This window comes from Rattus norvegicus, chromosome 4, assembly GCF_021556685.1.
Source record: "Rattus norvegicus strain SHRSP/BbbUtx chromosome 4, alternate assembly SHRSP_T2T, whole genome shotgun sequence".
Classification (NCBI taxonomy): domain Eukaryota; kingdom Metazoa; phylum Chordata; class Mammalia; order Rodentia; family Muridae; genus Rattus; species Rattus norvegicus.
Window position 1 is genome coordinate 34,155,740 of NC_141537.1, and position 27,419 is coordinate 34,183,158.

At 41.3% G+C, this 27,419-nt stretch overlaps 1 protein-coding gene across 1 annotated transcript; it reads right to left on the bottom strand.

The window, feature by feature from the left end:
- Positions 1 to 40: 40 nt before the first annotated feature.
- On the bottom strand, positions 41 to 26,743 carry Pon3 (paraoxonase 3). The gene is made up of 9 exons (NM_001004086.1): positions 26,656 to 26,743; positions 24,999 to 25,069; positions 18,922 to 18,977; positions 13,527 to 13,692; positions 9,366 to 9,492; positions 5,876 to 6,076; positions 4,681 to 4,762; positions 4,333 to 4,461; positions 41 to 572 (listed from the first exon to the last, which is right to left on the bottom strand). The coding sequence occupies exons 1-9, from the start codon at positions 26,727 to 26,729 to the stop codon at positions 414 to 416; spliced, it is 1,065 nt and encodes a 354-aa protein (NP_001004086.1). The 5' UTR covers positions 26,730 to 26,743; the 3' UTR covers positions 41 to 413.
- Positions 26,744 to 27,419: the final 676 nt, after the last annotated feature.

Sequence of the window (27,419 nt, forward strand, 5' to 3'; positions counted from 1 at the left end):
GTGTTGTACACAAGGTAGAAAACAGAACAAGAACTGTAAATAGTTAGCCACTAGCTTCTTTATTTCTATGGACTGCAGAAGCCTCAGACTATCACAGGTGTAGGAGGTGACATTGCTGGATAGATAACAAGGGGCACAAGTTCAAGTGAGTGGGAAACCTAAATGGTCACAGCCTACACATCACAGCGTATACAGAATGTTGGGCATATTAAATGTAGCAGAACACTTGGGTTTCTGGTTGCCTTGCTACTAACCTGACTCTTGATTTTGTGTATGTAAGTTTCTATACTCACTTACTTTTCTCCATAAGAAAAGCCATACATACTGTCACTGGTAATTGTAAAGAATTACAGTTCCCCTTATCAAACAATTACAATTTTACTTCTGTCAAATATAAAGATTTTTAGGAAGATCTAGAGTTCACAATAGAGAGCTTTGTGAAATATTGTGCCTATGAGCATTTTTTTATGATACACAGAAGCCACGGTGCTGCCCTGAAGCACAGAGCCGTTGTTCGAATACAGTGTGCTCACCCGGGGGTTATCTGACAAAGGATCCTGGATGCGTAGTACCTGTCAAGAGAAGATCATTCATTAATATACTGTCCAGGAACATATATTTCGAGATATTTCCCTTCCCACCAATTCTGGGACAAATGCATATTTTCAGAAACCAGTAAACTAAAAATCTGAATTACATCTGAAAGGTACTAATGTCCTAAACTGGACTGTTAACATTCCTGTCAAATTCCTCCATAGACACTTCAGCAGTTTGATAATGCAGGCATCCCTAGAGAAGAAACTTGGGTCTCATAAACACTTGTCTAACTCCTGAGTTGCCAGTAGCTCCCATCTGTACATGTGCCTTTGACTGAGCCTATAACATGGACAGAAAATCCCAGGACGAGTTGAGTAAAAGACACTCAGTTAGCCTAATCTGATAGTCAAGAGGGTGGCCATCCTCTCTGCTGAAGGACCCCATATCTAAGAGGCAGCTAAAAAACAGAAATAAAACACAGGAGTTTGGAGGCACCACTGCCTAGGGCTGTTATTGATCCCTAGGATTAGCTCACCCAGCTTTGCTAATCAGTAAACACATAAGCTCTTAGGTTTCCAAGTAATCTGGATGAAGTTCACAGGGTGGGGGATGGGGTGGGGGTGGGGGTGGGGGATGACTAAGATAGGAACCAAAGGAAAACAGCCAAGCACTGAAGCACCGGTTATGTATATTGATCTCTATGAAGCTTAGGATTGTTTTTTATTTTTCCATTTAATTTTTGTTCTCCTTTTAAGCTCTAACAACTTTTTTTCGAGTTTACTATATGAAAACTCTGAAGCTTGGGTCTCATGCAGAAAACACAAGACTCTACTGAGTGGAGAAAGGTCAGTCACTGTGGTTAAGTAAGTCTTATCTGGAATAAACAGGTATTTAAACTAGAGAACCAGATGTTAAAAAGTTTTCAATTATTTCACAGTGATAAATTTGCATTCCCTGTGTTGACTGGCTTTATGTCAACTATTGATACAAGGTAGAGTTGTCGGAAAGGAAGGAACCTCAATTGAAAACAAAATGCTGATATAAAATCTGGCTCTAGGAAATTTTCTTGATTGATCATTGATGGGGGAGGTCCCAGACCATTGTGGGAGGTGCCATTCCTGAGCTGATGGTCCTGGGTTCTATAAGAAAGCAGACTGAGCAAGCTATGGGGACCAAGCCAGAAAGCTGCACCCCTCCGTGGCCTCTGCATCAGCTCCTGCCTCCAGTTCCCGAGTTCCTATCCTCACTTCCTTTGATAATGAAAAGCAATATGGACGCTTAAACTGAATAAACCTTGTCTTCCCCAAGTTATTTTCATCCTGGTGTTTCCTCACAGCAACATTAACCCTAACTTTAAGGGCAGCCACTGTGATTGAGCTTCTGTAGGGAAGCTCTGTCTTATCTAGAAAGTCAGTGGAATATATAACTGAATAAGGATGGGTAGCTCACTGGGTGGGGTAATGATTCTTCTTATTCTAGGTGTAGGCTATACTTCTGGAAATAATAAATATATGTATATTATTTATTACATTACATTTTAATATAAATATATAAGTATATAAAATTTATGTATAAATAATATATACATATCATATTATATCTTATATATTTTAAAATGTAATTTATTGTGAAAAGAATCTAAAGACAAAGTGAGAATAGGTTGACTAAATAAACCTCAAAGTCCAAGGGATTGTTCTAGGTTCACTTGAGGGCTTCCATGCTGTAGAAAGACAAGTGTTAGCTGCATGATTTTTACTCACTGGATGAACATTGTAACTCATTTAAATGATTGCAAATGAGATCTAGACTTTCTTCAGTATCTAGAATAGGAGCTGTATCCATCCAAAGACATTTAATCAGCTTATCTTACATCTTAAAAAATGGTTTAAAAAGGAAATCTATTACTTTCACATTTGACGTGCTTTTTATTTATTTTATATAAATATAGATGTAAAAAACTAATAATGAAATCAAATAAGTATATGTCAGGCTTTAGATACCTCTATATAATAAGAAAAGTTGGTTTACTGTACTGAAACTTATTATTACATGGTATTTACTTTTCACTATCCCTAGCTCAACTGTTCCCATAGCCCAGTCCCTCTCAGATACATGGTCTCTTCTTCTTTAATTACTAGTTGTATACCCATTCATATTCTGCTGAGTCTGTTTGGTGCTGATGCCCATGTGTTTAGGACTGACCACCTGGGAAATGGATTCTTCTTTTCTCAGCAGCCATTGATTGGCTGTAGCCTTTCGTCTAGGGGCAGGACTTTGTGACATTTTCCCCATCCTTGTTGGCATGTCAACTGCTGTTGTCATTATGGGGATCCTATTTGTAAATGTCTTCTAGAGGTTGCTCGGAAACTGTAACCATAAAATCTCAATAATATGATTGCCTTAAATATTTCTTTAAATTTCTCTTTTAAAGTTCTCATGACTGATCTGTGAATTGCAAAGAAAAAGAATTAAAAACCAGCCACACCGTTAAGAAGGAAATAATCCCACCTTGGTGAATGAACATGTTAAGATTTGAATCTCAGTTTTTCGACTTACCAAATGGGTCACAAAGTACTTCAACCCACACCTTATATTCTAACCTAGGACCTACCATACCTCTGTACATCAGTCTTAACCCTCTATTTAGCTGTGCTGTGTTGTTCTATACAACTTGCCATCTGTACTTTCATTTAGAGTCTGTCCTTCTGTCCCCTAAGAATGGAAGCCTTGCATGGGTTTTTTATGTTTGTTTAAAGTTTTATTTCATAGCTTATTAGTTTTGGTAAGTATGTGTGTTTCAGGGAGCACATGGGCATGCAGGACAGGCACACCCATGCCATATCCCTTGTGGGGTCAGAGGAAAACACTTGGTAGTTGGTTCTCTCCTTCCATGGTGAGACCCAGGATCAAACTCAAGTCATAAGGCTTGAGTGGCAAGTGTTTTACCGTCTAACTAGTCTATGTGTGTTTACTTTCTTTTTTGTTTTTTCGGAGCTGAGGACCGAACCCAGGGCCTTGGGCTTGCTAGGCAAGCGCTCTACCACTGAGCTAAATCCTCAACACCGTGTGTTTACTTTCTGATATAGTCCAAGCATTAAAACAATATCTAGCAAAATGTAATTGTCAGTAATAAGTCTTTCCAAATATCTGTGAAAGAATTTATAGTTGCAGCTAAATTCAATGAAAATTTCTAAATTATGATTATTATCATTAAGCTCAACACCATATTAAATTGCCTTATGCATATTGTCTTATTCAGTTGGTTTAAATGTTTCAGATAATTCAATAGTTTTTCACTTTAGGAGATATACTTTAAAATAAATCAGTCTTTATTACTATCATAATTAGAATTTGAGAATAAAAATACATTTGCTTCAGAGACTAGTCACTTAAACCCTTTGTGCAGGCTCGTGTTCAACGAATGAAGACGGTTTTATACATTTCTCCCTCTCTGACCCCTGCAGAGGCTTCTAAGCTGGAAATACAGTAGTACAAATCTATATCAATATGAATTATCAAGGTCATCTTTCCTCTTTACTCTCAATAGCACAGAAAGCCACAGTGAAGTTAGGACCTGCTGTCTGGCAATGATATTATATTGGCCCCTGGTGACTTAAAAAATGTAGGAGCCCCATCTCTCTAAACTGCCAATATGTCTACATTTTTACATAAAGACTTTGTTCGGTTTTGGAATATAAATGGAACCCAACCCACATGAATCCCCTCAACATCACCTCAGCGAAATTTTCACTCATGTAGATTTCCATGTTAGTTCAAGGAGAAATCGATACTTACTTCTGATCCTGGGGGATCCTCCGGGTTATAGATCAAGAGCTTCATGGGGTTAGGATGGCATCCTGCCAAAATATCTCCGGTGGCTGGATCAACAGTCAGGTTATCCACTAAGGTGCCCAGCTGAATTACCTTCCACAAATATGAAGTAGTAAGGACATTATCTCAATGTTCTTCTCTGCCCTCCCTGCCTCCGGCCAGCTCTTCCCCAGCACTGGACACTAGTATCGCTAAGGGTTTGTGATTGCATCTAAAAATGTAAATAAACGTACATCCTTAAGAGCATCGCTGGGTCAAGTATGAGACTAATGTATGGGGCTTTGTGGTGTGGGTTGGCTGGGGTACTCTTACCTTCACTGGAGTTAAATCCCAATTATTGTGTTTTTTCATTATGTGAATGTTCTTAGCTGTTACATCAGCTACATAGACATACCTGTAAAGTAACACTTACACTTAAGCAAGTGGTAATGAAATATGATACTGTGTCTTATATAAAAATTCACACTAGCTTGAAGAGACACTGTGATGCCTTTCTACACGATAAAAGTAGAAAATGAAGCAGTATTTTTAATATTATTGAAAGGTTTTATACGCTTTTGATGTAAAATATGACCATAAAGTGAAAAGTGGTATTGCAGATGACATACGGCCTCAAAGTCATTGCAGAGGAGAATGAGGAAAGGGAATCCTTCCAAGGATAGAGTCCACACTTCCAAACTTAGTACAGGGGAAATGATGGTGTGGCCACGAAGCTCGATCACACTCATGTTTTTAAAACATAAGGAATGTTTAGAGGCAATTTCTTTTCTGTAGTTGTTTTTGTTTTGGTTTGGTTTGTTTGTTTGTTTTGTTTTTGACAATGGTCCCACTGTAGCCTTTGGTTGTCCTGGAACTGACTATATGTAGGACAGGCTGGCCTCAAAATCACAGATACCTTCCTGCTTCTGATCCTAAGTTCTGGCATTAAATACACGCACCACTACATCCAGCCAACAGGCATGTTCTACAAGGATCATCTCTACTCAGAATCTCAGATCTAAAGGTTGCTATTCATAGTGCATCGCTGTTCTGAAAGCCTTCGCTTCTTAGTCATCTGCCAAGGGTGTTTGCTTTTACAATTTCATGCTTTCTTAAAAACAGTCAGGGAATAATCATATGTCTGACAACTATACCATCACATGTCTAGGGCAGATTTCTCTCTCTGATAAGAGCTTTTGGTTAGCCTGACCTTATTCATGTGGTTAAATAATTTTTGGGCTCATAAAGTGCAGTGATATTTAATAAGCATCCTGCTTTCGGAAAGAATGTTGGAAAGGACTATATCTAGTTATATAAGAATTTAGAACAAGGGCCATATTTTCTCTTCCTACTGGAGGGGACTTGAAATTCAAGAAAACAAAGGGCTTTTAAGATCACACATTTACTATGAACTGTGGGCACAACTGAGGCCTCCACGCACATACTAACTACTTGAACCTAGTGGATCTCTTCAGGCAAGGAGCTCTTCAAAATAACAGGGGCAAAGGGCAGAAAATAAAAAGCATACTTCTGGTCTAGTGAGACTGTGATCCCATTGGCAGAACTAAATCCTTGGGCTACTACTTTGACCTCTTTGGGGCTGTAGAAAAGAACAGAAGTCCAGTGAGGGTCCAAGATCATCTCCAGAAGTACCAAGAAATGACTGGTAAAGTAGTGGTCTCTTGTAGCATAGAACTGCTCTGGCCCAAGAACCACAATGTCATTCACACTAGAAAGAAAAAGAACGAGAAACCCATTAGGTATTTGAATATCTTGATTATTGACAAAGCTCTTAATATCTACCTAGATCAACATGTTCGTCTGTTTTAAATGGTAGAGATCAATTAACTAATCCCATAAAATATTCAGATTTTACTTCCACATATTTTCTTTTGTCTATGATTTTAAGTAAAAAGTGAATATGTATATTAACAAAATCTAGACTTGTAGATGTCAATGATAGTTTTCTGTGACACATACAATATCTTTATTTTAGATCCTCTAGAGTTAGGCTTAATTTTAAAAGCAAAGCACTGTCATATGGCTTGATTTTACCGAAAAAAGATGTGGTTTCTTTTGTTTGTGGATATTTGTGTGCCTATTCATGTATGTGTCTGGGGAGAGCAGGTAAGAGTTCAAGTTCAAGTGTAGTTCCTCAAGTCCCATCTACCTTGATTCTTGAGGTTTCTTACTGGCCTGGAACTTCCCGTGTAGGCTAGGGTGGTTGACCCATAAGCCCCAAGGATTGACCTATCTCTCTCTCCCTGTCACTGAGATTACAAGCACATGCTACTATGCCTAGCCATTCTTTTGTAATTGAGTTCTGAGGGTTAAACCTGAGTCCTCATGCTTGTGAGATAAGAAGTTTACTGACTGAGCCATCTCCCCAGGCCCTGGGTTTGGTTTCTTAATGAAAGAGCTGGAGAACCAATGAGTGGTCCATTGTATTTTCATAACCACCATTTTTTCCCTGAGGGTACACTGTTCTGTCCTCCTAGGACCCTAAGCGACACTAGGTCCCTTGATTGCCATGTGCAACTTGAGTAAGATAATGAAAGAAAACCACACAGCTTTGAGCCATGGGCATTCCTTCCTGTCTTTATCTCTTAACCAAGTCTATCTGGGCATTTACATTTTCTCTTTCTTTTAAGAAAGCTTCGAGTCTATAATACAACCAATGTCATTTTAGAGAAGAGAGTATGGAAATGTGAAAAAGTTAAAAGAAAGATGGAAAATTTTTATTTATCATTTATCTCTGTATGTGTTTGCATGCACATGCGAGCGTGTGAGCGTGCAAGCGTGCAAGCGTGTATGCATGTGCACATTCATTAGCTCTCCAAGACATCCACAATAGTGCATGTGCAGAGGTCAAAGGACAACTTGCAGGAGCCTGTTCTCTTTCTTCTACCATGTATGTCCCAGAGATCAAGCACAGGTTGTCAGGCTTGCTGGCAAGCATCTATACCTACTAAGCCATCTCATGAACCCAGAGGGTTTTCTGTTGTTTGTTTGTTTTGTTTTTTTTAAACAAATACTATTTTAGGAAAGGAAACTTTGGATGAAAATCAGAAATCATTCTGCAGTTTTGTACAGCTTTCCACGTTGCTAGCCTATCCATCCTTCGTGACTTGGCCTGAGTACCTCTCTGCCAAAAGACTTTGAGTGACATCATAAATTGCATTCAAGTCTTGCCTGGCACTCTGTACTAAGTTGCCTCACAGTTTCCTCCTGTGAGGCTGAGTTTTGCCCTTTGTATTTATTGCCCATTGTGTGTGTTACTCCTCTCAAACTCCTTATATCCTGCAGTCTCACTGGCCTCTTCCTACTGTCAAGTAGGCTCAAATTCAACCAGTCTGGGGAGGGCTCCCACAGATGCCACTTCACAAAAGGTCACAGCTATGACCTCTTGCCTTCCACTGTCAAAGCACAGAATAGCATGGGCTTACCTCTCACATGTACGAGTGGGTAGGGCAAGAGTGAGAAGGTCCTTGGCGCACCTTTGACTAAGGAGAACTGAGGTCACAGGATAAACTTCTCTTTTCTTATCATGGTCAGATTATTATGAAACAAGGCTGTTGTTGCATTTTCGAGGTAACCTCTGATTTTAATCTGTGTCAACTGCACTTGGTAATGAGTGACTTGACCAGGCATCTCTACCCCTTCTTCACGTATGTTTCCTGTGTCTGTTATAATAAGCTACCATCAACTGTAGGGATTAAACAACAGAAGCTATTCGAACATGGTTCAACAGAGTCGGAGAGTTAGCAGAGCCATAATCCCACTGAAGTTTCTGTGGAAAAACTCTTGTTTGTGGCTTTTCCACATTCAGGAAACTCCCCCTGACCTATTGATCTTTCACTCCAGAGTTGGGCCAGTATTTGCCTTTGTATGTCTCTCTTCTGCACGCATCTGCCTTCTAACTGGATTACAGATCTGTCTTAGTCTACTAAGTCTGCATCTTTAATTGACCATTTCCAAGCAAGGTGGCATTCTGAAATATGTGTGGAAGAAATTCAAGCATACACTTAATATAAAATTTTAGAAAAGTGAAATTTGGATGACTTGGGGATTATTTTGCATTTTGTAGGACACCGTTCAACTCCCAACAATCCCCTTTCTTTCTTTTCCCTCCCTTTCCCTAGAAATCCTGTGAGGTTCGAATCCACTGTGGCTGCAGAACCTCCTGATGTGCTTACTTCATAAGAGAGAGAGAGAGAGAGAGAGAGAGAGAGGGAGAGAGAGGGAGAGAGAGAGATCTTACCGTTTAAACCCTGAAATTGGCTATCTACTAAAGAATATTAATTTTCCAAATTTAATAAGAATGATGCCTATCACTGCAAATTAAGAGTTCAGCTTTGTCAGACTGGAGCTTACGTGATGACTACGTCAATCACAAACTGACTCAGGCAACCTGCCTGGCCCACAACTTCTATGAGACTCGGTTTACTTATGCTCGTTACTAAATGCCGTGTGACCGTTCAGTTAAACAAAGTATTTTTCCCCTAGCACTTGGCACACAATCGACACACTTAAGGTAATTTTTATAAGTTCCCACAGGTTGTTTTCATTTATTTAATTTTTTATCAAATTCTTCTTTAAAGAATTGGATACAAAGAAATAACTCATCTGGAGGTTGATTATAATACCCAGTGGGTAAGACTCAGAGAACACAACCCACCACTATGATTGGCAGAGGGAGTAGGTGTTTAAAGAGAGCACAGTATTGAGTTGCTGTGGCAAAGAGGTTGGAATTGGAGCTGGGAATCTAATTGAGCACCTTTATGGGATTAAAGAGCTTTCAAAAAGTGGGAAAATATAGAGACATTCAATACTGAACACAGCAATTTCTACTGAGGTGCTGGGCAGTCCCACCATGGGAGGCTTTAGAAAGCTTTAGAGAGAAAAAAAGAATTGCTTGCGAAACAAAAGCTGACGAATGCCTGCTGAACCAAAGAAAGCGGAGGTGCACAGCGGAGGTGCAGGGTAAACAGAAGCACGCCTGGCTTTAACCCCAATACCTCTCGAAAAGCTCATGTTTTATGGTTTTCAGGTGGACGAGAGAACGCGGTTGTTCTTCAAACTTAAATATCTCCACCGTGGAGTCCATGTGGGGGTGATTCACAGCATAAAGATACACAGTGTTGTCTAAATGGGAGAGGGAGGGAGAGATATGATTTCAGAGAAAGATATAATTTTCTCAGAGAAGTTTGAGTGAGCTTCTTGTAACCATTATTAGATGTCTTTAAAAAAAACCTGATTGTCTCCCAAGGCTTTGGTTTTGTCTTGGATGGGATCTTGCTATGCTCTCCGGCTTAAGTTGAACTTCAAGGCTCCACTCATGGAGTATTGGAACGATAGAGGCAGGCACTACTGGGCGATAGTTGCTTTTATGAACTGCCAGTTAGGTCCTTAACGCCAATGCTAGATGCTTCTGGTTTTTTGAAGAAATTAAACCTCCAATAGGGGGTGACCCAGCAATTTTATCAAACACAGCAATTTTACCAAGCAACAGTGCATAGCATGTGTGTTTGTGCAGTGGTTTCTACAGCTTCACTAACACACCCTCTCTAAAGAGAAGAGGCAGAAATGTAGTGGTAGGCAAGCATGTATGTGGTTCCCCTGGATGGCTTGTCACCCAGGGAGTAATCACTTCTGAGACATTTTGGGGGTGTGTCACAAAGGTCTACATTTCGACCAAAGTTCAAGAAAACTCGGGGTATGGGAATGCTTTAAGGGAAGCTGTTCCTCAGCCGTACAATGAACTTCTAACGCAAGCCAAATACCTGAGTTGAGTAACAACATTTACAGACCTGTAAAGTAAACACACTAACATGAACAAGCCAGCTAAACCCGGGCATTGCCAACCTCAAGAATGTTCTTAGCTGCCTGCTTTTGCTCTGAAATGCAAACTGCTGTGAAGAGGATTGAAGGTGGAGGATAACTGACTTATAGGAAGGTGTAGGTCTGAGGCTTTTAGGGACTCCTCTGATCCTGTCCTCTCACTGGGAAATTTATCTGTATCTGTTGTTCCTATTTGCTTCCACACATGTAACGGAGCAGGCCTGAGGCCCATTACACTCAGTGCCTCTGACCACATTAATCTCGTCCATGCAAATTAGGTGGAATTGCTCCCCCTGACAGGTGAATCTTTCCTTTGGTCTCATTTTGCTGTGTTATAGGGCCCAGCATTGGGCAACAGAATGTGGGGTGGATTCCAGGTTCTACTCAGACACTTTTGTGGGACGCAGAATGACAGGTGTCCATTCTGCACTGGATTGGCCCAGTCTTAGGTCTCCACAGCTCTCCCTTCCACAGCAGAAAGATGTTTTATGAAGATAAGTTTTGTTCTGCAGGCTCATTCCATCCCTACAGTCCTCCATGCGACATTTTGGCCTGGTGAATTAGTCCCTTAATTAAGGAATAAATAAATAAAGTTGGCTGTCAGTCACGGTACATTCAACATCTAGAAGTGGAAGTATATGGTTGGCAGTTAATCTGTAAGATGATCCTTTCTTTGAATCTGAGCTCCTGATATCCCTAACTCTAACATCCAATACAATGAAGTAGTCTAGGCTAACTGACTGCTCTCTTACCTCAGCTCTCTTTGGAATGTGTTAGCCAGCACAGTGTTGGGCAAAGAAGGTGTGGCTGAAGAGGGTTAGATACAATGTGCTTCCCTAGTTTTACCAAATAAGAGACACAAGATAAATGAATCCACCTGGCCATTTCCTCAGAGAAGTCAACCCTGGATCACATTTCTCTCAATCCCCGCTTCTCCATCTTATTAAATGGAGTATTAGTGTAAGCTGTCCGATGCTACAGCATCCATATTCACTTGCTTATCAAATACCTGTTGGCTCAGTTCCTATTCTGTCTTGGTTATAGTTCTTGAATCTCCGATTCCAGTAATAAACGTGTTGCATACATTTTCATGGTGAATATATTTTGAGAAGAAAACAGGAGTAAAAACTAGTAAGTAGAAGCAAAGAATGCCAAGAGAGGGAGATGCCCTTTTTATTTCTACAATGGCATCCATATATGTTCAATGGATTCACAAATATATTACATTTAAATTAGTTTGGAATTATGGGCTATACACAAGCAACATGTACCAGACATGGCTATTTTCAGGGTGGATAATAGAAGATTTGTTTCTGGGGTAGTTTCTTGAGATATGAGTCACATACCATTAAATTCAGTCTTGTAAAATGTAAAATTTAGTGCGTTTTAGTATATTCATAGAGTTGTGCAGTAATAAGCACTACCTAGTTCCAGAATATGTGCATCAGCCCTCATATAAATCCCCCATTATTTAGCTGTTCCTTTCCATTTCCCCTTCTTCCAAGCCTCTGCCCAGTGACTGGACTACTCCACATGGCATAGCATTTTCAAAGCCTTGTGTGTCACAGCACACTACCCCACCACCTCCTTTCTATTGCCAAATGATGCTCTATTGTAGAAATTATGTTACATGCTCATCAGTTAATGGGCATGTGAGTAGTAGGAGAAAGGCTGGCACGAACATCGATGCAGGAGTGTTTGTGTAGAAGTGTTGCCAGTTCTGCTGATCACACACCAGAGAGCAAAGCCGCTGCGTTACATGATAACGCCAGATTTTGAACTGACAGACAGCTTCCGGAAGTGGATGCACCGCTCACAATATCACCAGCAAAGGAGTCCAATTTCTCCACATCTTTACTTACATTTGTTGTTACTTGCCTCGTGTGTGTGTGTGTGTGTGTGTGTGTGTGTGCGTGTGTGTGTGTGAGTAGTAGTAGTAGTAGTAGTAGTAGTAGTAGTAGTAGTAGTAGTAGTAGCAGCAGTAGTAGTAGTAGTAGAGTAATGTATATATGTGTGGTACATGCATATTATTGGGTATGAAGGTTAGAGCAAGACACTTCATGTCTTCCTCTATTACTTTCTGCCTTTTTGCCTTGAGACAAGGTCTCTCACTGGCTGGTTGGTGAATTCTGAGAATCTACTTGTCCCCACTCTCAATATTGGAGTTTCAGGAATAAACAGACATACTTGGCTTTTTAGGTAGGTGCTAAGGATTCAAACTAGGGTCTATACTTGAAGACCAATGGGTAGATCCTGTTACCTACTGCCCTGTTCCTAGTCTCATGTTCCTTTTATTATTCTTGTGTACATGAAGTGACTTATTTTGACTTCATTTGCATTTCACAAATGGTTAAAATGGTCAAATGTCCTTTAATGTCTTAATTGGCGTTTGTATACTTTCATAGGAGAAATGTCTATGCGGAAACCTGTCTACATTTAAATAAGTTTATTGTCTTTCGGATATTGAGGGGCATGCTGGATGGTTTAATGTCAACTTGCCGCAAGCTAGAGCCATTGGAAAGGGAATCTCAACTGGCAAAATGCTTCCATGTTTCCTAACTGTTGGATATTTTCTTAATTAGTAATTTATGAGGGCCCAGCCCATTGTGGACACTGCTATACATGGGCCAGTGGTCATAGGTTCTATAAAAAAGCAGGTTGAACGAGCACTAATGAGTAAGCCAGTAAGCAGCACTCCTCCATGGCCTTAGCACTTGTTCCTGCCTCCAGATTCCTGCCCTGCTTGAGTTCCTGCTCCGACTTACTTTATTATTTGGTAGAAGTCAAATAGTCCCTTTCTTCCCCAACTTGCTTGGGTCATGGTGTCTCTTCATAGTAATAAAGCGGTTATTAAAACAAGTTGTAAATATGGTCTGTGGAAGCTCTGAATCAGACATATTGTCTTGCATGTCTTATCTGTCATTCTTTGAGCGTGTTTTTTTCACTTTTTTGGCAGTATTTTTAGGTACAAAATTGGGGTTTCAGTTCCTAGGATTCCAATTTATTCCTTTGTCTCTTATGGTATGATTTTTTCCCTGTTATACTATTGTTGTCAAAGGGCCTTCACTTTATATGTTTGATTTCTTATTTAAACAGGTTATAGGCAAAGAAGAAAGGTGGATGAAAGGAAACCACCGGGCCTCAGTTTCGCCTTCCTTCTTTAGATCAATGTTTAAAACTGTTTCTTGTGAACATTGAAAGTTTTGCAAATGTTCCCTACATTTCTTTGGTGGAATAGCACCTGACCTATACCTTTAACATAAATGCTGCCCTGCAGGGGATCTATGTCGTCGTCTCTCCCTTCCAATCTCCCTTACTCTTGGTCACTTGGGTTGTACCTTTGTCGATGAAAGTGCTGATCCCATGGGGATTCAGTGAGTCCTGGTCGAACCCATCACTGATTTCCAGTGCTTGTGCCTTTGGGTATGGCTCATTCAGATCCATCAGGAAGATTCTTCCTGGCTTGTCTGGTGCAAAGCTTGGCATACCTGGATATTTTAGTCCCTATAGAAACAGAGAATAAGTGTACACGCTTACGCATATTTAAACGCTATTTTCCTATGGTAGCCAAAATCTCAAAGACAAACAAAAATGTTTCGGGTTCTGCATTTTCATTTTGATTTGGTGGCTTGTTCTCTGTCCGCTAAAACCATTCAGGGATCTGGGGGAGGGGCATGGTCAGAAACACCATTCTTTGTTTGTGAATACAGGAAAAGCCACAATTGAGAAAAGGAAGCATTTTTTTTTATCTTAGAAAGAATTAAGCCACAGATTACAACGCTGGGCACCAAGCTGTGTTACTTTCTTAGAGTCCTTTGGTCTGCCCAGGTCTTGGGGTACTCTTCTGTAAAATGCAGCAACTGAAACTTACACAGCCTAGGATTCTTTCCAACCTTGATAGTTGATAGTTTCCATATCCAAATTCTATTGATTCTACTGATCGTATGCTTCCACTAGTTGTATTATATTATCATAAATAGTACCAGCTACAAGTCAGCACAGGTGTCAGCATCATAAAGATTTCTGACTTACCTTGTTGCTATAGGAAATGTCTGAAAATTCTACCTTGAACCTTTACTCCAAAGAGTACAAAAACTTCATTCTAATACTTTGAACAGTATCCATAGGACCAAGTCTTTATCAATCAACAATAGACATCGACAAGGACTAAACCTTTAACATACCCCAGGTCCCTGTGTCCAACCTTGAGGTTTCTATCCAATAACTAAACAGTTCTTATGCTCAGATTTCTTCCCTTTCACTCTAATTTAACTCAAAATAGACTAGCTTTTTTTTTCCCTCTCTAAGTCTTAGCTAGACTTTCTCCTTTCTACTCTACTGTCTCCCCCAGTTCTCTTTCTGCTCTTATCCTTGTAAATATAGACACTCACTGGCCCTTCTGTTGCCCCTCACTTTGGGGTGGACAGTGTCCTCTGCACACTCCCGTCCACATCTCCCCATTTTTTTGAAATGATTAGTTCATTCTTGTTTTATGTAGATGAGTGTTTGAGTGCATGTATGTATGGGCTTCACATGTCGGGGTCTGACAGCCTTGGAGATGAGAAGAGGGTGTAGGATATCATAAAACAAGTTTTAGACAGATGTGAGCTGCCATGCTGGTGTTGAGCACTGTACCAGGCACTATGTCAAAGACTTAAGTGATCTTACTGCTGGGCCATCTCTTTAGCCTCCTCCAAGTTTTATGTGAAATCTTCCTCCTACAAACCTTGTATCTCAGTGCTGTTGGAAGGAAATCTCTGAAACCATAGAGAAGTTCCGGGTTTTTTTTTTTTTTAAATTTTCCTCCTTTACCACACCTGGAGCAAGGATGGGTAGGGCCTGACTCTCAGACTCTGTTCTGGGCCAGATTCTGTCCCACCAAGTCAACAATCTCTCTGAAGTAGCCACACTACTTGTTCTGTAATGGATATTCTCTCTGCCCTTTCTTTGCCTGGCCAAGCTCTTAAGAAGGAGGACATCCTTCCTTTATCCTCTTTACACCTGATCCCTCCTGTTTCCATCCCTATCTGCCCCCAGTCCACAGAGACAACTGGGGTTGGGGGGGTGTTTTCATGATTATTTTCTTTAGGAGTATGGCCCTTGGTTCACCCAAGTTCCAGTGGGTAGTCCCATAGACAGCACAAAGTGAACTCTGTGTTATTAAAAAGAGGGACGAGATGGGAAGCTGAGAAGAGGTGTGGATATGGGAATTAATCTGGGAAGAATTTGGGAGAAGAGTTGGAGTGAATATGATCCAAATAAATTGTTTGCAATTCTCAACATATTACAGTAAACACAATAGGGAGACACTGTCACATATACTATAATGATTATGAAGAAAAGAGGGGGGCTTCTAAAATCACCTTGAAGAATTCTTAGTATATCTCTTTATCATCTGGAAGTCACCATGCACCATTGGATTTCTTATTCACTGGCATAGAAACTTCATTCTGTTTTCCATACATGTATCCTAGATGTGTTTCATCTCATGCCATTCTGTCCATGTGCCATTCTGCTTCTCATGAAATGATCATTTGCCTCCTTCCTCTCTGGACATGCCATGGCAGTTAATGGAAATTGCCTCTGACTCCATTCTGTGACTAATCCTTCAGTTCTTCTCTTCTCCCTCTTTTCTTGAGGCTGAGACATGCTTCTACTCTTCTATTAAACCTGTCACCTCTTTTCCTGATCCCCTGTTCCACATTTTTCATTAATGACTTCCGTGACCTGGAATTTTTCATTTTTCATTTGTTCATTTTTCATTCCTCAACATAATCATCCTTCTTACTTACTTCAAATATGTATTTATCTTTTTATTTTACCAGAAATTTCTCAGCAATATCACCCAACCTTATTACCTGATTTATTGCAACTCTCCTTTCTCTGGGATCCACATTGTACCTCTAGGATTTTGTGGAAACACTATCTCCACAGGTCATGCCAACAGTCTCAAAATGTCTTCCTGGGTAGTTCTTTCTCTATTTACTGCTGTGGGTTCTAGACACTGTCATGTGCCTCCTTCACTCATATCAAAAGGTCAGAAGCAGAGGTCTGAGAGAGAATTTCTGTCTCTATTTCTGCCTCTTAGATTTTTCTTTGGTCTGTCCTTAGACCCATTTTCTCCCGGTGCACTTTCCTACTTCTTTTATTCATAAAGCTTCAGCTATTTCATGTCCCCCAGTAATCCCCTCATATGTATGTCTACTCAGAACCTCTTTCTGTGACTATAGCCTACATTCTTCATTTTCCTCCTAAGGTCAGCTTCAAGTAGACTTGCCAAAACCAGTCAAACACGTCCCTCCAGATCCTCTCTCTGGTGGATATTTCTTCTTCTCAGTTAAGTGTGTCACTGATTCATTGGGCCATGAAATTTCACTCTCTGTAGCTAATTTGTCAGTAATGTGTTTGGATCAAAGAATAGCAATACCAAAGGAGGAAATGTTACGGACCTCAAGCTATTTGCTTGACTCATTCATTGTAAAGCTCTTCTGCCATTCCATACATAGGGATACACTGCCTTGAGACACATACACCATTGTATGTGTGCGTGAAGGCAACATATCTCCAAAAGCACCATGGAGTCATAGAGACAGATGAGGAGGACACTGTCATCAAACAAAGAAAGCAGAAATAATAAAAAGACAAGATTTAACAGATGCAACAGTAAGGCACGGGATTAAGAGTGCTAAGGAAATATTTCTGGAAGAAGATTTAAATTTCTGTTTATGGCATTCTGTTGGGTTAGAATTTGTGGCAGGAATCCTATTGGATGCCAGTAACAGCATGCAAATGCATCCATACCACTCATGACTGGAAATAGTGACAGTCGATTTGAGGTACAGGCTTCTGATTCCCTCCTGTATATTGCATATATGGGTAGACATTCATGAAGCCCTCCTCAGATTTTATATGTTCAGTACTAGACTGGGTGTCTGGAGCATTAATGAACACATCCAAGTCCCCGATTCAAAGAACTTAAAGTTGAATGACATTGCAACAAGAACATATCAGGATATGGTGTTACCTAGGATAGATAGCTCACTCCTATCCAACAACAGAACCAGGGAAGACTTGCTGAAGAATCTGAGTACCTTCACAGGGAGGCTTCACTAAGAACTAGAAGCTAAACTGGAAAAATGGGAGGATGGAAGTAATCGTGAGGGCAAGAAGCATGCCAAGTCCCAAGGCTAGGGTTGGGGGGTGGGGATAAGCTCTTTGTCACTTTACAAATGCTCTATCTATCTCCATAGAATCTCTTTCTGCCTCTGCAGCTTCTAAACCTTGTCAAAAGAGTCAAGAAGGCCTTAGGAGAGGCAAGGAGAACAAGATAACGAATGCAGGAAGATTAGAAACAGAGCGAAAGAGCATGATTCTAAGCTCTAAGCAGGAGTTGCCAGTTTACAGCAGGATGAGAAGAGCAGGCACGCACACATCTCTCACACAATACTCAGGATGATAATGTGTTCTTCTTGTTTAGCAATGACTTGGAATCTCTGCTGATGGGGAAGCATAGAATAGAAGCAACAAATACTTCCCAAGAGCAATGACATCTCCTAACTATACAGAATAATGGCATTTGCAGGTCTTTTTGGCATAGCCCAGGAAAATCAAACTTAACAACAGAAAATTGAGGTCAAGGTAAAAGAGACTTTTCCAGACAGTTTTGTTTTATCCTTGAGTTTGAAGGAAAAGTAAAGAAAGACAATCCTGCCTCTCCATATTTAAAATTCAACGGAGACCTCTGTACTATACTCTGCATACTTACAAACCTGCAAATTCAGATCACGATACCTATAGGACGTCTTTCTTTAAGTCAAACATATTTAGACTTAGAATTCATGGAATTAGTGGTGTGTAAACAATTGAATATTTCACATGCAATTCTAGCAACCACAACAACAACAAAAGCAGCAGCAACAAAATTCACACTGAAAGTGTGGTAAATCTTTTTCAAAAATCTTGAATCCAAAGCTCTGGACTTAGCGAGTTGGTAGGGTTCCTGATATGCACACACCTCTGGTTTCAATGTTTAACAAACACCACAAAAACAAAACCAGTAAATCTCAGACACTATCCCAATGAGCTATTGGCTTGATAGATGCATGGAAACCTTCAATATGTAATAAATACATAGTTCTTCCTTTCTTTTTCTGATCTTCCTGCCTTCCTGCCTTCCTTCCTTTCTTCCTTCCTTCCCAAGCATAAAGTCCTAGTCATTTAAAACTTCACAAGGTGATATAAAGAATAAAATAATCTTCTACTCTACTCATGGAAACACATTGAAGGAATAGCTGAGAGCTCACCTATTGACTTTTAAACTCATTAACATTTACAGAGCTGCACACATGAGCAGGCATGGCAAGAATACTGGCTAGTGAGATGACTATCAGACACTGAAGTACCCCCCAATAAGTCAGTGATAGAGCTGAGAAGCAACAAGACAGATCTGGAGGCCAGCCTAAGAGCCAAATGGACATCAATACACATTTATGGAGACCCTAACCGAGCATGCAGCTGACCACAGGAAGCTGCCCACATGAGGCAGCCAGAGTTAGGCATGCCTGTGGTGCTCTAATTAGCCCTCCAGATTGCAGTCTGGCTTTTGTAGTTGACTGGTCTACCCAGAGGTGGGATGAACATGTAGGGGTCCATCTGGCATCTTTAGCTGGAAACTTTAATGCACCGTCTACACAGCTATTGATGTGAGCATCAGAGCGGTTGGCAGATACTCACGGTGGAGATAAAAGCCAGCCCACTAGGAAGTATATCAATATCTTCAGAGCCATTCTCTGCAAAACACAAAACAGAAAATAATCGCAAGGATGCATATGTAGAGCCTTCAAAGAAGTTCAATAGCCCAAACTTTCGAGTTTTGTTTTTTTTTTTTTGGAAAATTCACTGACTGTTTCAACCATTTACTTGGGAAATTAAGGTAACTTTCAGAAATCCCACAGGTATAGCTGCTCTTAGAACACTTATGTCTGTCTCTACAAGCATTAAATTCTTCCTAAAAATTCCATTTTCAGGAGAAAAGTGCAAAGCAAACTACGCTATAAAAATAAAATCATATCCTAGTTTTATTTTTTAAATTACAACTTGCACAGCATATAAAGTCTGTGTTACTCCTCACAAAAAGACTGTTCCTTACTTACTGAATGGAATTGTTAGTCAACACTAAGTTGCTTCCCTTGGAAGTCTCTCTGCCGAGTATTCTTCATTCTACAACCTGTCAGAGCTAAGCATGTACAATCACACTGAGAAATTATTGGATAGGTGTTCAGTAGGTGACAGTCAGGCTTGGGACAGGCTGTGGAGAACAGTTAGTTTAATGAGAAAGAGTAGGGTCAGATCATCTACTCCTTGAAAGCCTTGCACATTGTTCTAACTATACAATGTTTGAGCAGGGATGGGCCAGAGGACTGTATCTAGTAGAAAGAAATTTAATATGGCTAATTAAACATCAGAGCCCAGCTTCACAGTCTACTAGATGATGTGAGTTTTCACACTCTTCCACAGTGAGGCAAGGTCTAAATTCTCTTCCCTAAAGCCTGAAGGAATTTTGACATTGTCTTGACAAATCAAGAGGGCTAAATACAATGTCATGTGACTTCAGAGGCTAAATTCATAGCCATTGCTGCCCTGGTCTAGTCTGTCCCTCCATCTCTTCCTTCTTGTGTTCCTTCTTCCCTCCTCTTCCTCCTTCTGTCTCCTTTCTCTCCCTCCTCCACTGTCTCAAGGATGTGCCCTGAAGTAAAATATAGAAGTCTGGTTATTCAAAGCTACAGAGCAAGGGATGTAAAGAATGGAAAAGATGAGGAGAAAAGCCAGGGGGTCCCAGGTGGCTTATTACCAACCTCTGAGTCATCTTTGCTAGTACAAATAGAACAACTGGACTTTCTTCACTAAACCCTGCCAATACTGAAGAAAAGAAAAAAAAAACTAAAATTTTCTTGTTTGTCATGACACAGTTCTCCCTAGGTAGCACAGAAGGACTTTGAACTCATGATCCTCCTGCCTCAGCCTCCTGAATGCTGGAATTACAGGTGTGTGTTGCTATGTCCTAACTTACTGTTCAGTGTCACTAAGTGTGGGGCTGAGTGTTACACAGCCACAATAATTGGAACATGAGGGAAATGGATGCCTGGGGAAATGGATGACTAGGTTGTCACTAGGCAACTGAGAGAGAATATGGGTGGATGTGGAAAAGAAAACCAGGATAAAGCCAAAGAAAATGTAAATTTGAACCAATAGAATGGCAGGCCTCCTGAATGCTGGAATTACAGGTGTGTGTTGCTATGTCCTAACTTACTGTTCAGTGTCACTAAGTGTGGGGCTGTGTGTTACACAGCCACAATAATTGGAACATGAGGGAAATGGATGCCTGGGGAAATGGATGACTAGGTTGTCACTAGGCAACTGAGAGAGAATATGGGTGGATGTGGAAAAGAAAACCAGGATAAAGCCAAAGAAAATGTAAATTTGAACCAATAGAATGGCAGGCGAGTGAGAGGAACTGAAGACCTGAGATCGGAGAGAAGCTAATCCCCAACTAGTAATGTGAAAACTAAAGTTAAACAGAGCGTCCCACCCCTGAGCATTTGTGTTCATCAAGATTTACCTACCTCGGTGCCCAGATGCCTTGCGAAGCTTGATGCTATTTCCATAAGGAGTGAAATGCACTCTGGGAAAACCCACCCATGGAATAAAGTCATTCAGCACTGCAGGTCGGTTACTTCCTTGGTATTTCTCCCGTCTTTCTGATTACCCCTTCTTAGTTTCCTGTTGCCTTTGTCTCTCACTCAGCTCTCGATATAGAATAAAGTCTGTCTGCCCTTACCTTGCTTCTCAAGGCAGAGCGAGCAACAGCCGGGTCCTGCAGTTTCAGCTGCCACCCACCTGTCCTCGGTTCTCTGATCAGCATCAAGTCCTTCTTGCAAGTTCAGACTCCTAACGGTCATCCAGTGCTGAGCACGCCACCTGGCTTCTCATGCTCAACAGGCTCCTAACAGATCTGGACACTTCGTCTTCCTCTATCTTTTCTATCTTTCAGCGACAATGAATAGCAGCACCTCCATCCTCAGGTTCCCAGAGCAGGGAACCTGGAGCTATCTTTTCCACCTCCCCTTTTCTTTCGTCCCCCAAACCTTCACTTATTTGTCATATATGTACTCCCAGGTTTCTACAACAAGTTCCGATTAGGCTAGCTTGCTTCCATAGGCCACTGTCTGTCAACACATCTTTCTAGACTAAGTTGACCCTATCACTCCCCCACTTTAAGGCTTCTCTTCTAAAGGCCTGCTAGAGCTAGCTGTACAAATCTCATGCTCCTTCGTGTAGCTCCAAATCCATTCCCATTTTGGCTTGGGCTCAGTTCCCTTTGATACTCCCCTCCTGGATACATTCTAGCTCTGTATTGGTGTTTTCTTGAGTAGTTGAACCTTGCTAGAGTTGTTCATTTGTATACACACACACACACACACACACACACACACACACACACACACACACAAAGTAAAAATAATTTAAATAACAAATAAAACCCATCTAGTTGTAAAGAAAAAAAGAAAAAAGAACTTTATTTGGCTATGTGTCTGCTGTATTCCACTTAAAGTCCTTCAGTCCCTCCATTGCTACATTAAACCCTCTACCATCAAGTACATAGGGCTTGTGACGAGTGTCTTCTTAGCTATCTCTACTTAAATATCTAGTCACCTTCTTCCGGTCATTTTTCATTTAGTAATAGTCTACCTACTGGCATCTTCTGTTGCAATAAGATTTTTGGAACGTCAATAATAAAAATGTGCTGTTGTGAGATTAGCATTATACAGCAGAGACTGCAGAGGCGTGGAAGAAACCATCCTAATCCCTAATCCAAGCGAATATATGCACCATCAGGCAACTAATTTAATCAGTGTCTTCCATGCAAAGCACAGATACGGGCTTCAAAGCTCTGTGAGGCTAGAACAGGTGTTTGCGAAGGAGTTAACACCGCACTTGTAGGTACACTCCATTGACCCGAGAACTTCCTGCTTTTGTTGTTTTGTTTTTACACAACCACCAGCATTGTTTTTATTAACAAATGAACTGCATTCATTCTAATATATTCAGTTCTTCAAGCATAAAATATAAACACGCGACAGATGTAAAATGTGCCAATGTTAAATCTTTTTTTTCATCCCATATAAGCCTATTAAGCTATTTGGTTAATCAGGGCACTTGACCTATGCCTTACGGTATTTACTGTAGCCTTAGTTTTTCAACTTTAGCTAACTTATATAATTTGAGAATTACAGTAGACATTAAAAATCTCGCAATGTAATTATTTCCCTAAACTGCTTGGCAGACTCACGTTTTGAGAAATACACATGCAGTGAGCATGGCTGTTACTCTGTAGACCAGTGGCTCTTAACCTGTGAGTCTCAACCCCTTTGGCAAACCGCTCTTGTCAAAAATATTCATATTGTGATTCACAACAATAGCAAAACTACAGTTATGAAGTAGCAAAAAAACTGATTTTATGATGGGGGCCACCATGACGTGAGGAACTATATAAGAGGGCTGCAGTGTTGGGAGGCTAAGAACCACTGATCCAGAGAGTGAGCAAGTAGGTGAATGTCCTGTTGCCTTGCCATTCATATTAAATTAAGTCTGATCCATTTAAAAAATTTTTGCTTTTGTTTATTGTTGCCTTGTGTGTGTGTGTGTGTGTGTGTGAGAGAGAGAGAGAGAGAGACAGAAAAGCAGAGACAGAGATAAAGAGGAGAGAAGAGAGAGAGAGAGAGAGAGAGAGAGAGAGAGAGAGAGAGAGAGAGAGAGAGAGTCAGTCTTTGGGACTTTATTGGGGCTTTAATCGAGAGCCTCATTTTTATAAGACTGATAAAAAAAATGCACTGGAGCCATTATTGTCTATTGTCTGTTAAGACTTGTACTGTGATCCTAGAGAAGGTTCTTAAAAATCAAGCAGAACGTAACCTTCTGGATAATTCCCTGTAACCCTTTTAAATACTGACGATTCCGTCACTTCTGACCTGAGGCCACTGTTTGGGCTGGAACACACAGAGTACTGGTGCAGCTTCTCTGGAGACACCTTGAGCCTCCATCTGACGCTTGCTACTTCCCAAACTGGCCTGAGGTGGTCGAAGGGCCAGCTAACCTCATAAGTCCACATATGCTGCGCATGCTCACGCCTTTCCAATAGAATCCCTTTAATACTTGGTTTCTGAAACACCACAATTACCTAGGGGGTGTCGCTACCTGGCAGCACAAACCATTTTTAAGTGCCTGGAACAGGGTTGTCGATGTAGCTCAGTTGATAGAATTCAAGCCAGGGATTCTATCCCTACCACCACACAAACTGGGTGATATAGGGCACCACTGTAATCCCAGCACTAGTGGAGGCAAGAGGGTGAGAAGCTCAGCTTATTATTGGGTAGGTAATGGGTTCAAAGCCACCCTGAGATACCTGAGAAACTATCTCAAAAATCAAAACTAATATAAACAAATGAACAAGACAAGACAAAAGAAAAGACAAAAGAACAAAAGAAAAGACAAGGTAGGAGGTAAAAGAATAAAAACCCCAAACCAAGGGGCTACTTTTCTGCTTCTTTAAAAAGTCTTTTAACAAGAAAAAGAAAACACAGATTCACATCAGAAAATAAGCTGTCTTAGCTCATACCAATAAATAAAGTCTTTGACCCTAGGAGTTTACAATCTGATAATGAGCAAGAACACCAGCTCAGAAATAAACTCTGTGGGAGGCGTGGATTCAAACTGAGTTTCGGCATGCTGTGAGAATGAGGAGGAGAGCGGAACCTGTAGCTGACTACAGTGCTCAACTGGGGGAGAAAATGTCTCAGCGAAGATGAGAAAGACGGAGTGCATTCCTATTCTCGGACAGTGAGCAGACTCTGACTGGATTGTCGTTTTATTTCCTAGTAGTAAAACTGGAGGCTTGCAGCCCAAGTAAACAAGGTTGCAGGGCCAAGTAGATGAGGTCTATAGGCACAGAGGAGACTGCTGCTTGCTGGTCTCCTGTGGGAGCAGGAGGAACAAAGAGGAAACCAATGGTCCTCAGGTTTTTAACCACGTCTCCAGAGGATGATGGGCCACACTGTAGAAAAGGGTTTAAGAGCCAGCCATGGGCTGAGGAACTGCAAAAGGAGTGTCAGGGTTGTGAGGCTGATGCCAGTTAAATCAGAATCTAAATAATCGAAACTGGCCTCAGCATTGGGGAGAGGAGACTTCCAGTTTGTGAGGCTGGAGGTATAGATGCAGAGTTGATATTCATATTTTTTCTTCCCACCCCATCCCGCCGCCACCACCTCCCCAGATTCATAATTTTGAAAGACATCTAGGTAGGCTGAAAGTCTGAATATATCTGAGAAGTGCTTACCAGAAAATGATGAAGGAAAGGATACTTGACTCCAAGTTTGCCAAGGAGAGAGAGAGAGAGAGAGAGAGAGAGAGAGAGGGAGGAGGAGGAAGAGGAGGAAGAGGAAGAGGAGGAGCAGGAGGAGGAAGAGGAGCAGGAGGAGGGAGGGGGAGGAAGAGGAGCAGGAGGAGGGAGGGGGAGGAGGGGAGGGAGAAGAGTCAGTAGAGAAGAAATAGTAAGTGGAATTCATCAGATGATGGAGAAATGCCCTTAAGGAGGCAGTCTGAGGAAAGCCCTTTAGATGGTGGTCTATGGAAACTCCATGGAGACTATATGTGGAGGTACCAAGAAGTAATAGGAAATTAAATGATTTAGTAGATGCAGGGAAATGACGACCAAGAAATCCCACTGCCTCCTCTTAGTCCTACCATGTACTCACCAAGTCCCTCAATCAAGTGGCAGTTCTGTGGTTCTGTGGGCTTTATTTCTCGAGAGGTACTAACTCGTTCTCTGTAGAAGATAAAAATCAACACGAAGAAACCAACATGGAGGTCAAAGCACCTCATCCCAAGTCAATGTCTGAACTGTAGAAATGGAGGTCTTTCAGTCACTGTTCTGTGATGAAAATTATGATGCTTCTTTTCATGGGTGCCATACAGATAGGTAGGCAACGCCTCTGATTTCTAATTCCGTGATCTGTTTCACATGAGCACTGTGCCTACAGAAGCTGACTTCACAGTTATTGCTGAAGGAACACAGCACAATTCTATAAGAAATATAAGACCCCCACTTAATGCTAGGCAGAACCTAACAACACTCTCCATTTAAAGGAATAAAATAGCATTACATCATAGTCCTAAATATTACCTATTATGAATCTGTACTTACCACCCTTCATATTTTCTTGTTTTCTTTTGACCTTCTTCCTCCAGTAGGGAGAAAAAAAAATCCAAATTTCTTTGAGGTCTCCAAGGAGCTGAACTGTTAACTTTTGCTGTTAGCTCATTTCAACTAATCCTATGCTGACTTACTATTAAAGGCATTAGCCAAAATACTTTTCAGCACAGTACCCTTATTTTGCAGTGCAACAGTGTTCTAAATGCTAGGTAAAATTTAAAATATTAATCGAACTATATTCATGAAGACTGAAGTTAGATTTACCTTTCGATCACTTATAAAAATTACTCTTTAGGGATACAGTTGTAACTCAGATGGGGTAGGGGAGCAGGTGTTGATCACCCTAGCTGTACCAGATGTCGTGGTGTGTGTGTGTGTGTGTGTGTGTGTGTGTGTTTGACACCCTTAAATTTACTACTTGACGATTCTGTCATTTGTTATTTGGGGAGGAAGTGTGTCAATGAGCACTCTTAAGCTGGAGTACAAAGTGTTGCCAACAGACATCAAGTATCTGAACAGATTGCAGCAGCAAACCTCTGAGACCAGTGCCTCCTTAGAGAAAGAATAAAAACAACTTGATGGCAAGCAAAGACCTCAGCCCCATGTAGCAATAAGGCAAAAAAAAAAAAAAAGCGTTTTTGTTTTGTTTTGTTTTAAAAGTTCTTTCAGATCAAACTGAGTTTAATTCCGGGATGGCTGTCCCTGCCGGATCTTCTACTTCAAAATGTCAACCACCCTCCAAGCCAGTTTCTGTCTGCGGGGTTCAGCTCTCTTCCCCATTTTTCTGGAGCTCTCTTCCCAGTTTCCTGGCTCATCTTCCAAAGTGGCATGGGTTCTGTAACACACAGCACTTTCAGTGTCTGAGTCAGTCATAAACACCCAGCTGCTAGTCTGGTCCCCTCCCCCAAGTTCAGCACTTGCAGAGGACTTTAGTATTTCACAAAGGCAACAGAGCTGCAACAGAAGACCTGGAAAAGGTACCCAACCTTCAGAAATCAACCGTGGGCTTTCCTACCCTGGCAGCCTAGAAAGGCGAGCAGCTGTCCCTTTTCCTAACGGGTGAGTCTCAAGGAGAAGTTCATTAGGGACTGAGGTCCAAAACTGCTTTCCACCCGCGAGTAAGTTGGAAGTGGGTCATCCTTGACATGGACTAGAAAGGAAAGAGAGCTAAAGACATCTCCACGGAGATGTCCACTCACCTAAAATTCAGAAGCCTTTCCCCCAGTAAGGCCAAACTGGCCCCCAGCACGGTCAGCGCCACTAGCTTCCCCATGGTGTCTGGGAGCCTTGCAGCAAAACCACGGAGTCTGATGTCCCTCCCTGGGCGCGGACGCCCTGGTCCCGCCCACTGATCAGTCCCTTGCGCCCCGCCTGCCTGCACCTCCTGGCAGGTGCGCTGTCCCCTCCTAGCAGTCCTAAGGGTTTTGCTCTCTCCTGCTTTAACATTCAAGGCCACTTCCGTGAGAAGGGCACAAAGCAACTTGTTTGTTTGAGTTTCAAGGGAATTTTTGCTTTTCTGATTCAAGTCCACCTTTATTGCCGATGGTTCAAGGCCACTTAAAGGTGCAGATTCCAAGGCTGCCTGGAATAGTTCAAGAACACATTTCTGCCTAGGATTTGGACCTCGAGCCAGTCTAAGGTCAGCCAAGCTGGAGTCAGCACAAGGTGGGGAGTTTGTTTCTTAAAGTCACAGAGCTTAAGTAACCTCAGCTCCTCCAGTGAACTGAGGTGGGAGAACTGCCTGAGAATCCAGAGTTTACACTACAGCTTTGGGTTCTGGCAAGCTAGATGTAGGAGGAGAAATTGTTCCTGAAACGCCCTAAACGAGAGAAAATACTGAAAACCAAGCCCTATGACTCATCCTTCTCAAGAAACTAGACCTGAACTTTGGCTCTGTACCTTCCTGGTTCCTTCAGGGTGCTAGACATGAGGAGAGTCCAAGTCCATCTGTCTGGCAATCTGG

What these genes read in the sequence shown, in the direction of transcription:
- Pon3 (NM_001004086.1), bottom strand. Translation starts at nt 26,729, where the DNA reads ATGGGGAAGCTAGTGGCGCTGACCGTGCTGGGGGCCAGTTTGGCCTTA. An exon ending in CAGCACTTTCATCGACAAAG is followed by an intron (nt 9,493 to 13,526) that starts GTACAACCCAAG and finishes TCTCCCATTTAG; the next exon opens with ACAACACTGTGTATCTTTAT. An exon ending in ACAGTCTCACTAGACCAGAA is followed by an intron (nt 4,763 to 5,875) that starts GTATGCTTTTTA and finishes GTTACTTTACAG; the next exon opens with GTATGTCTATGTAGCTGATG.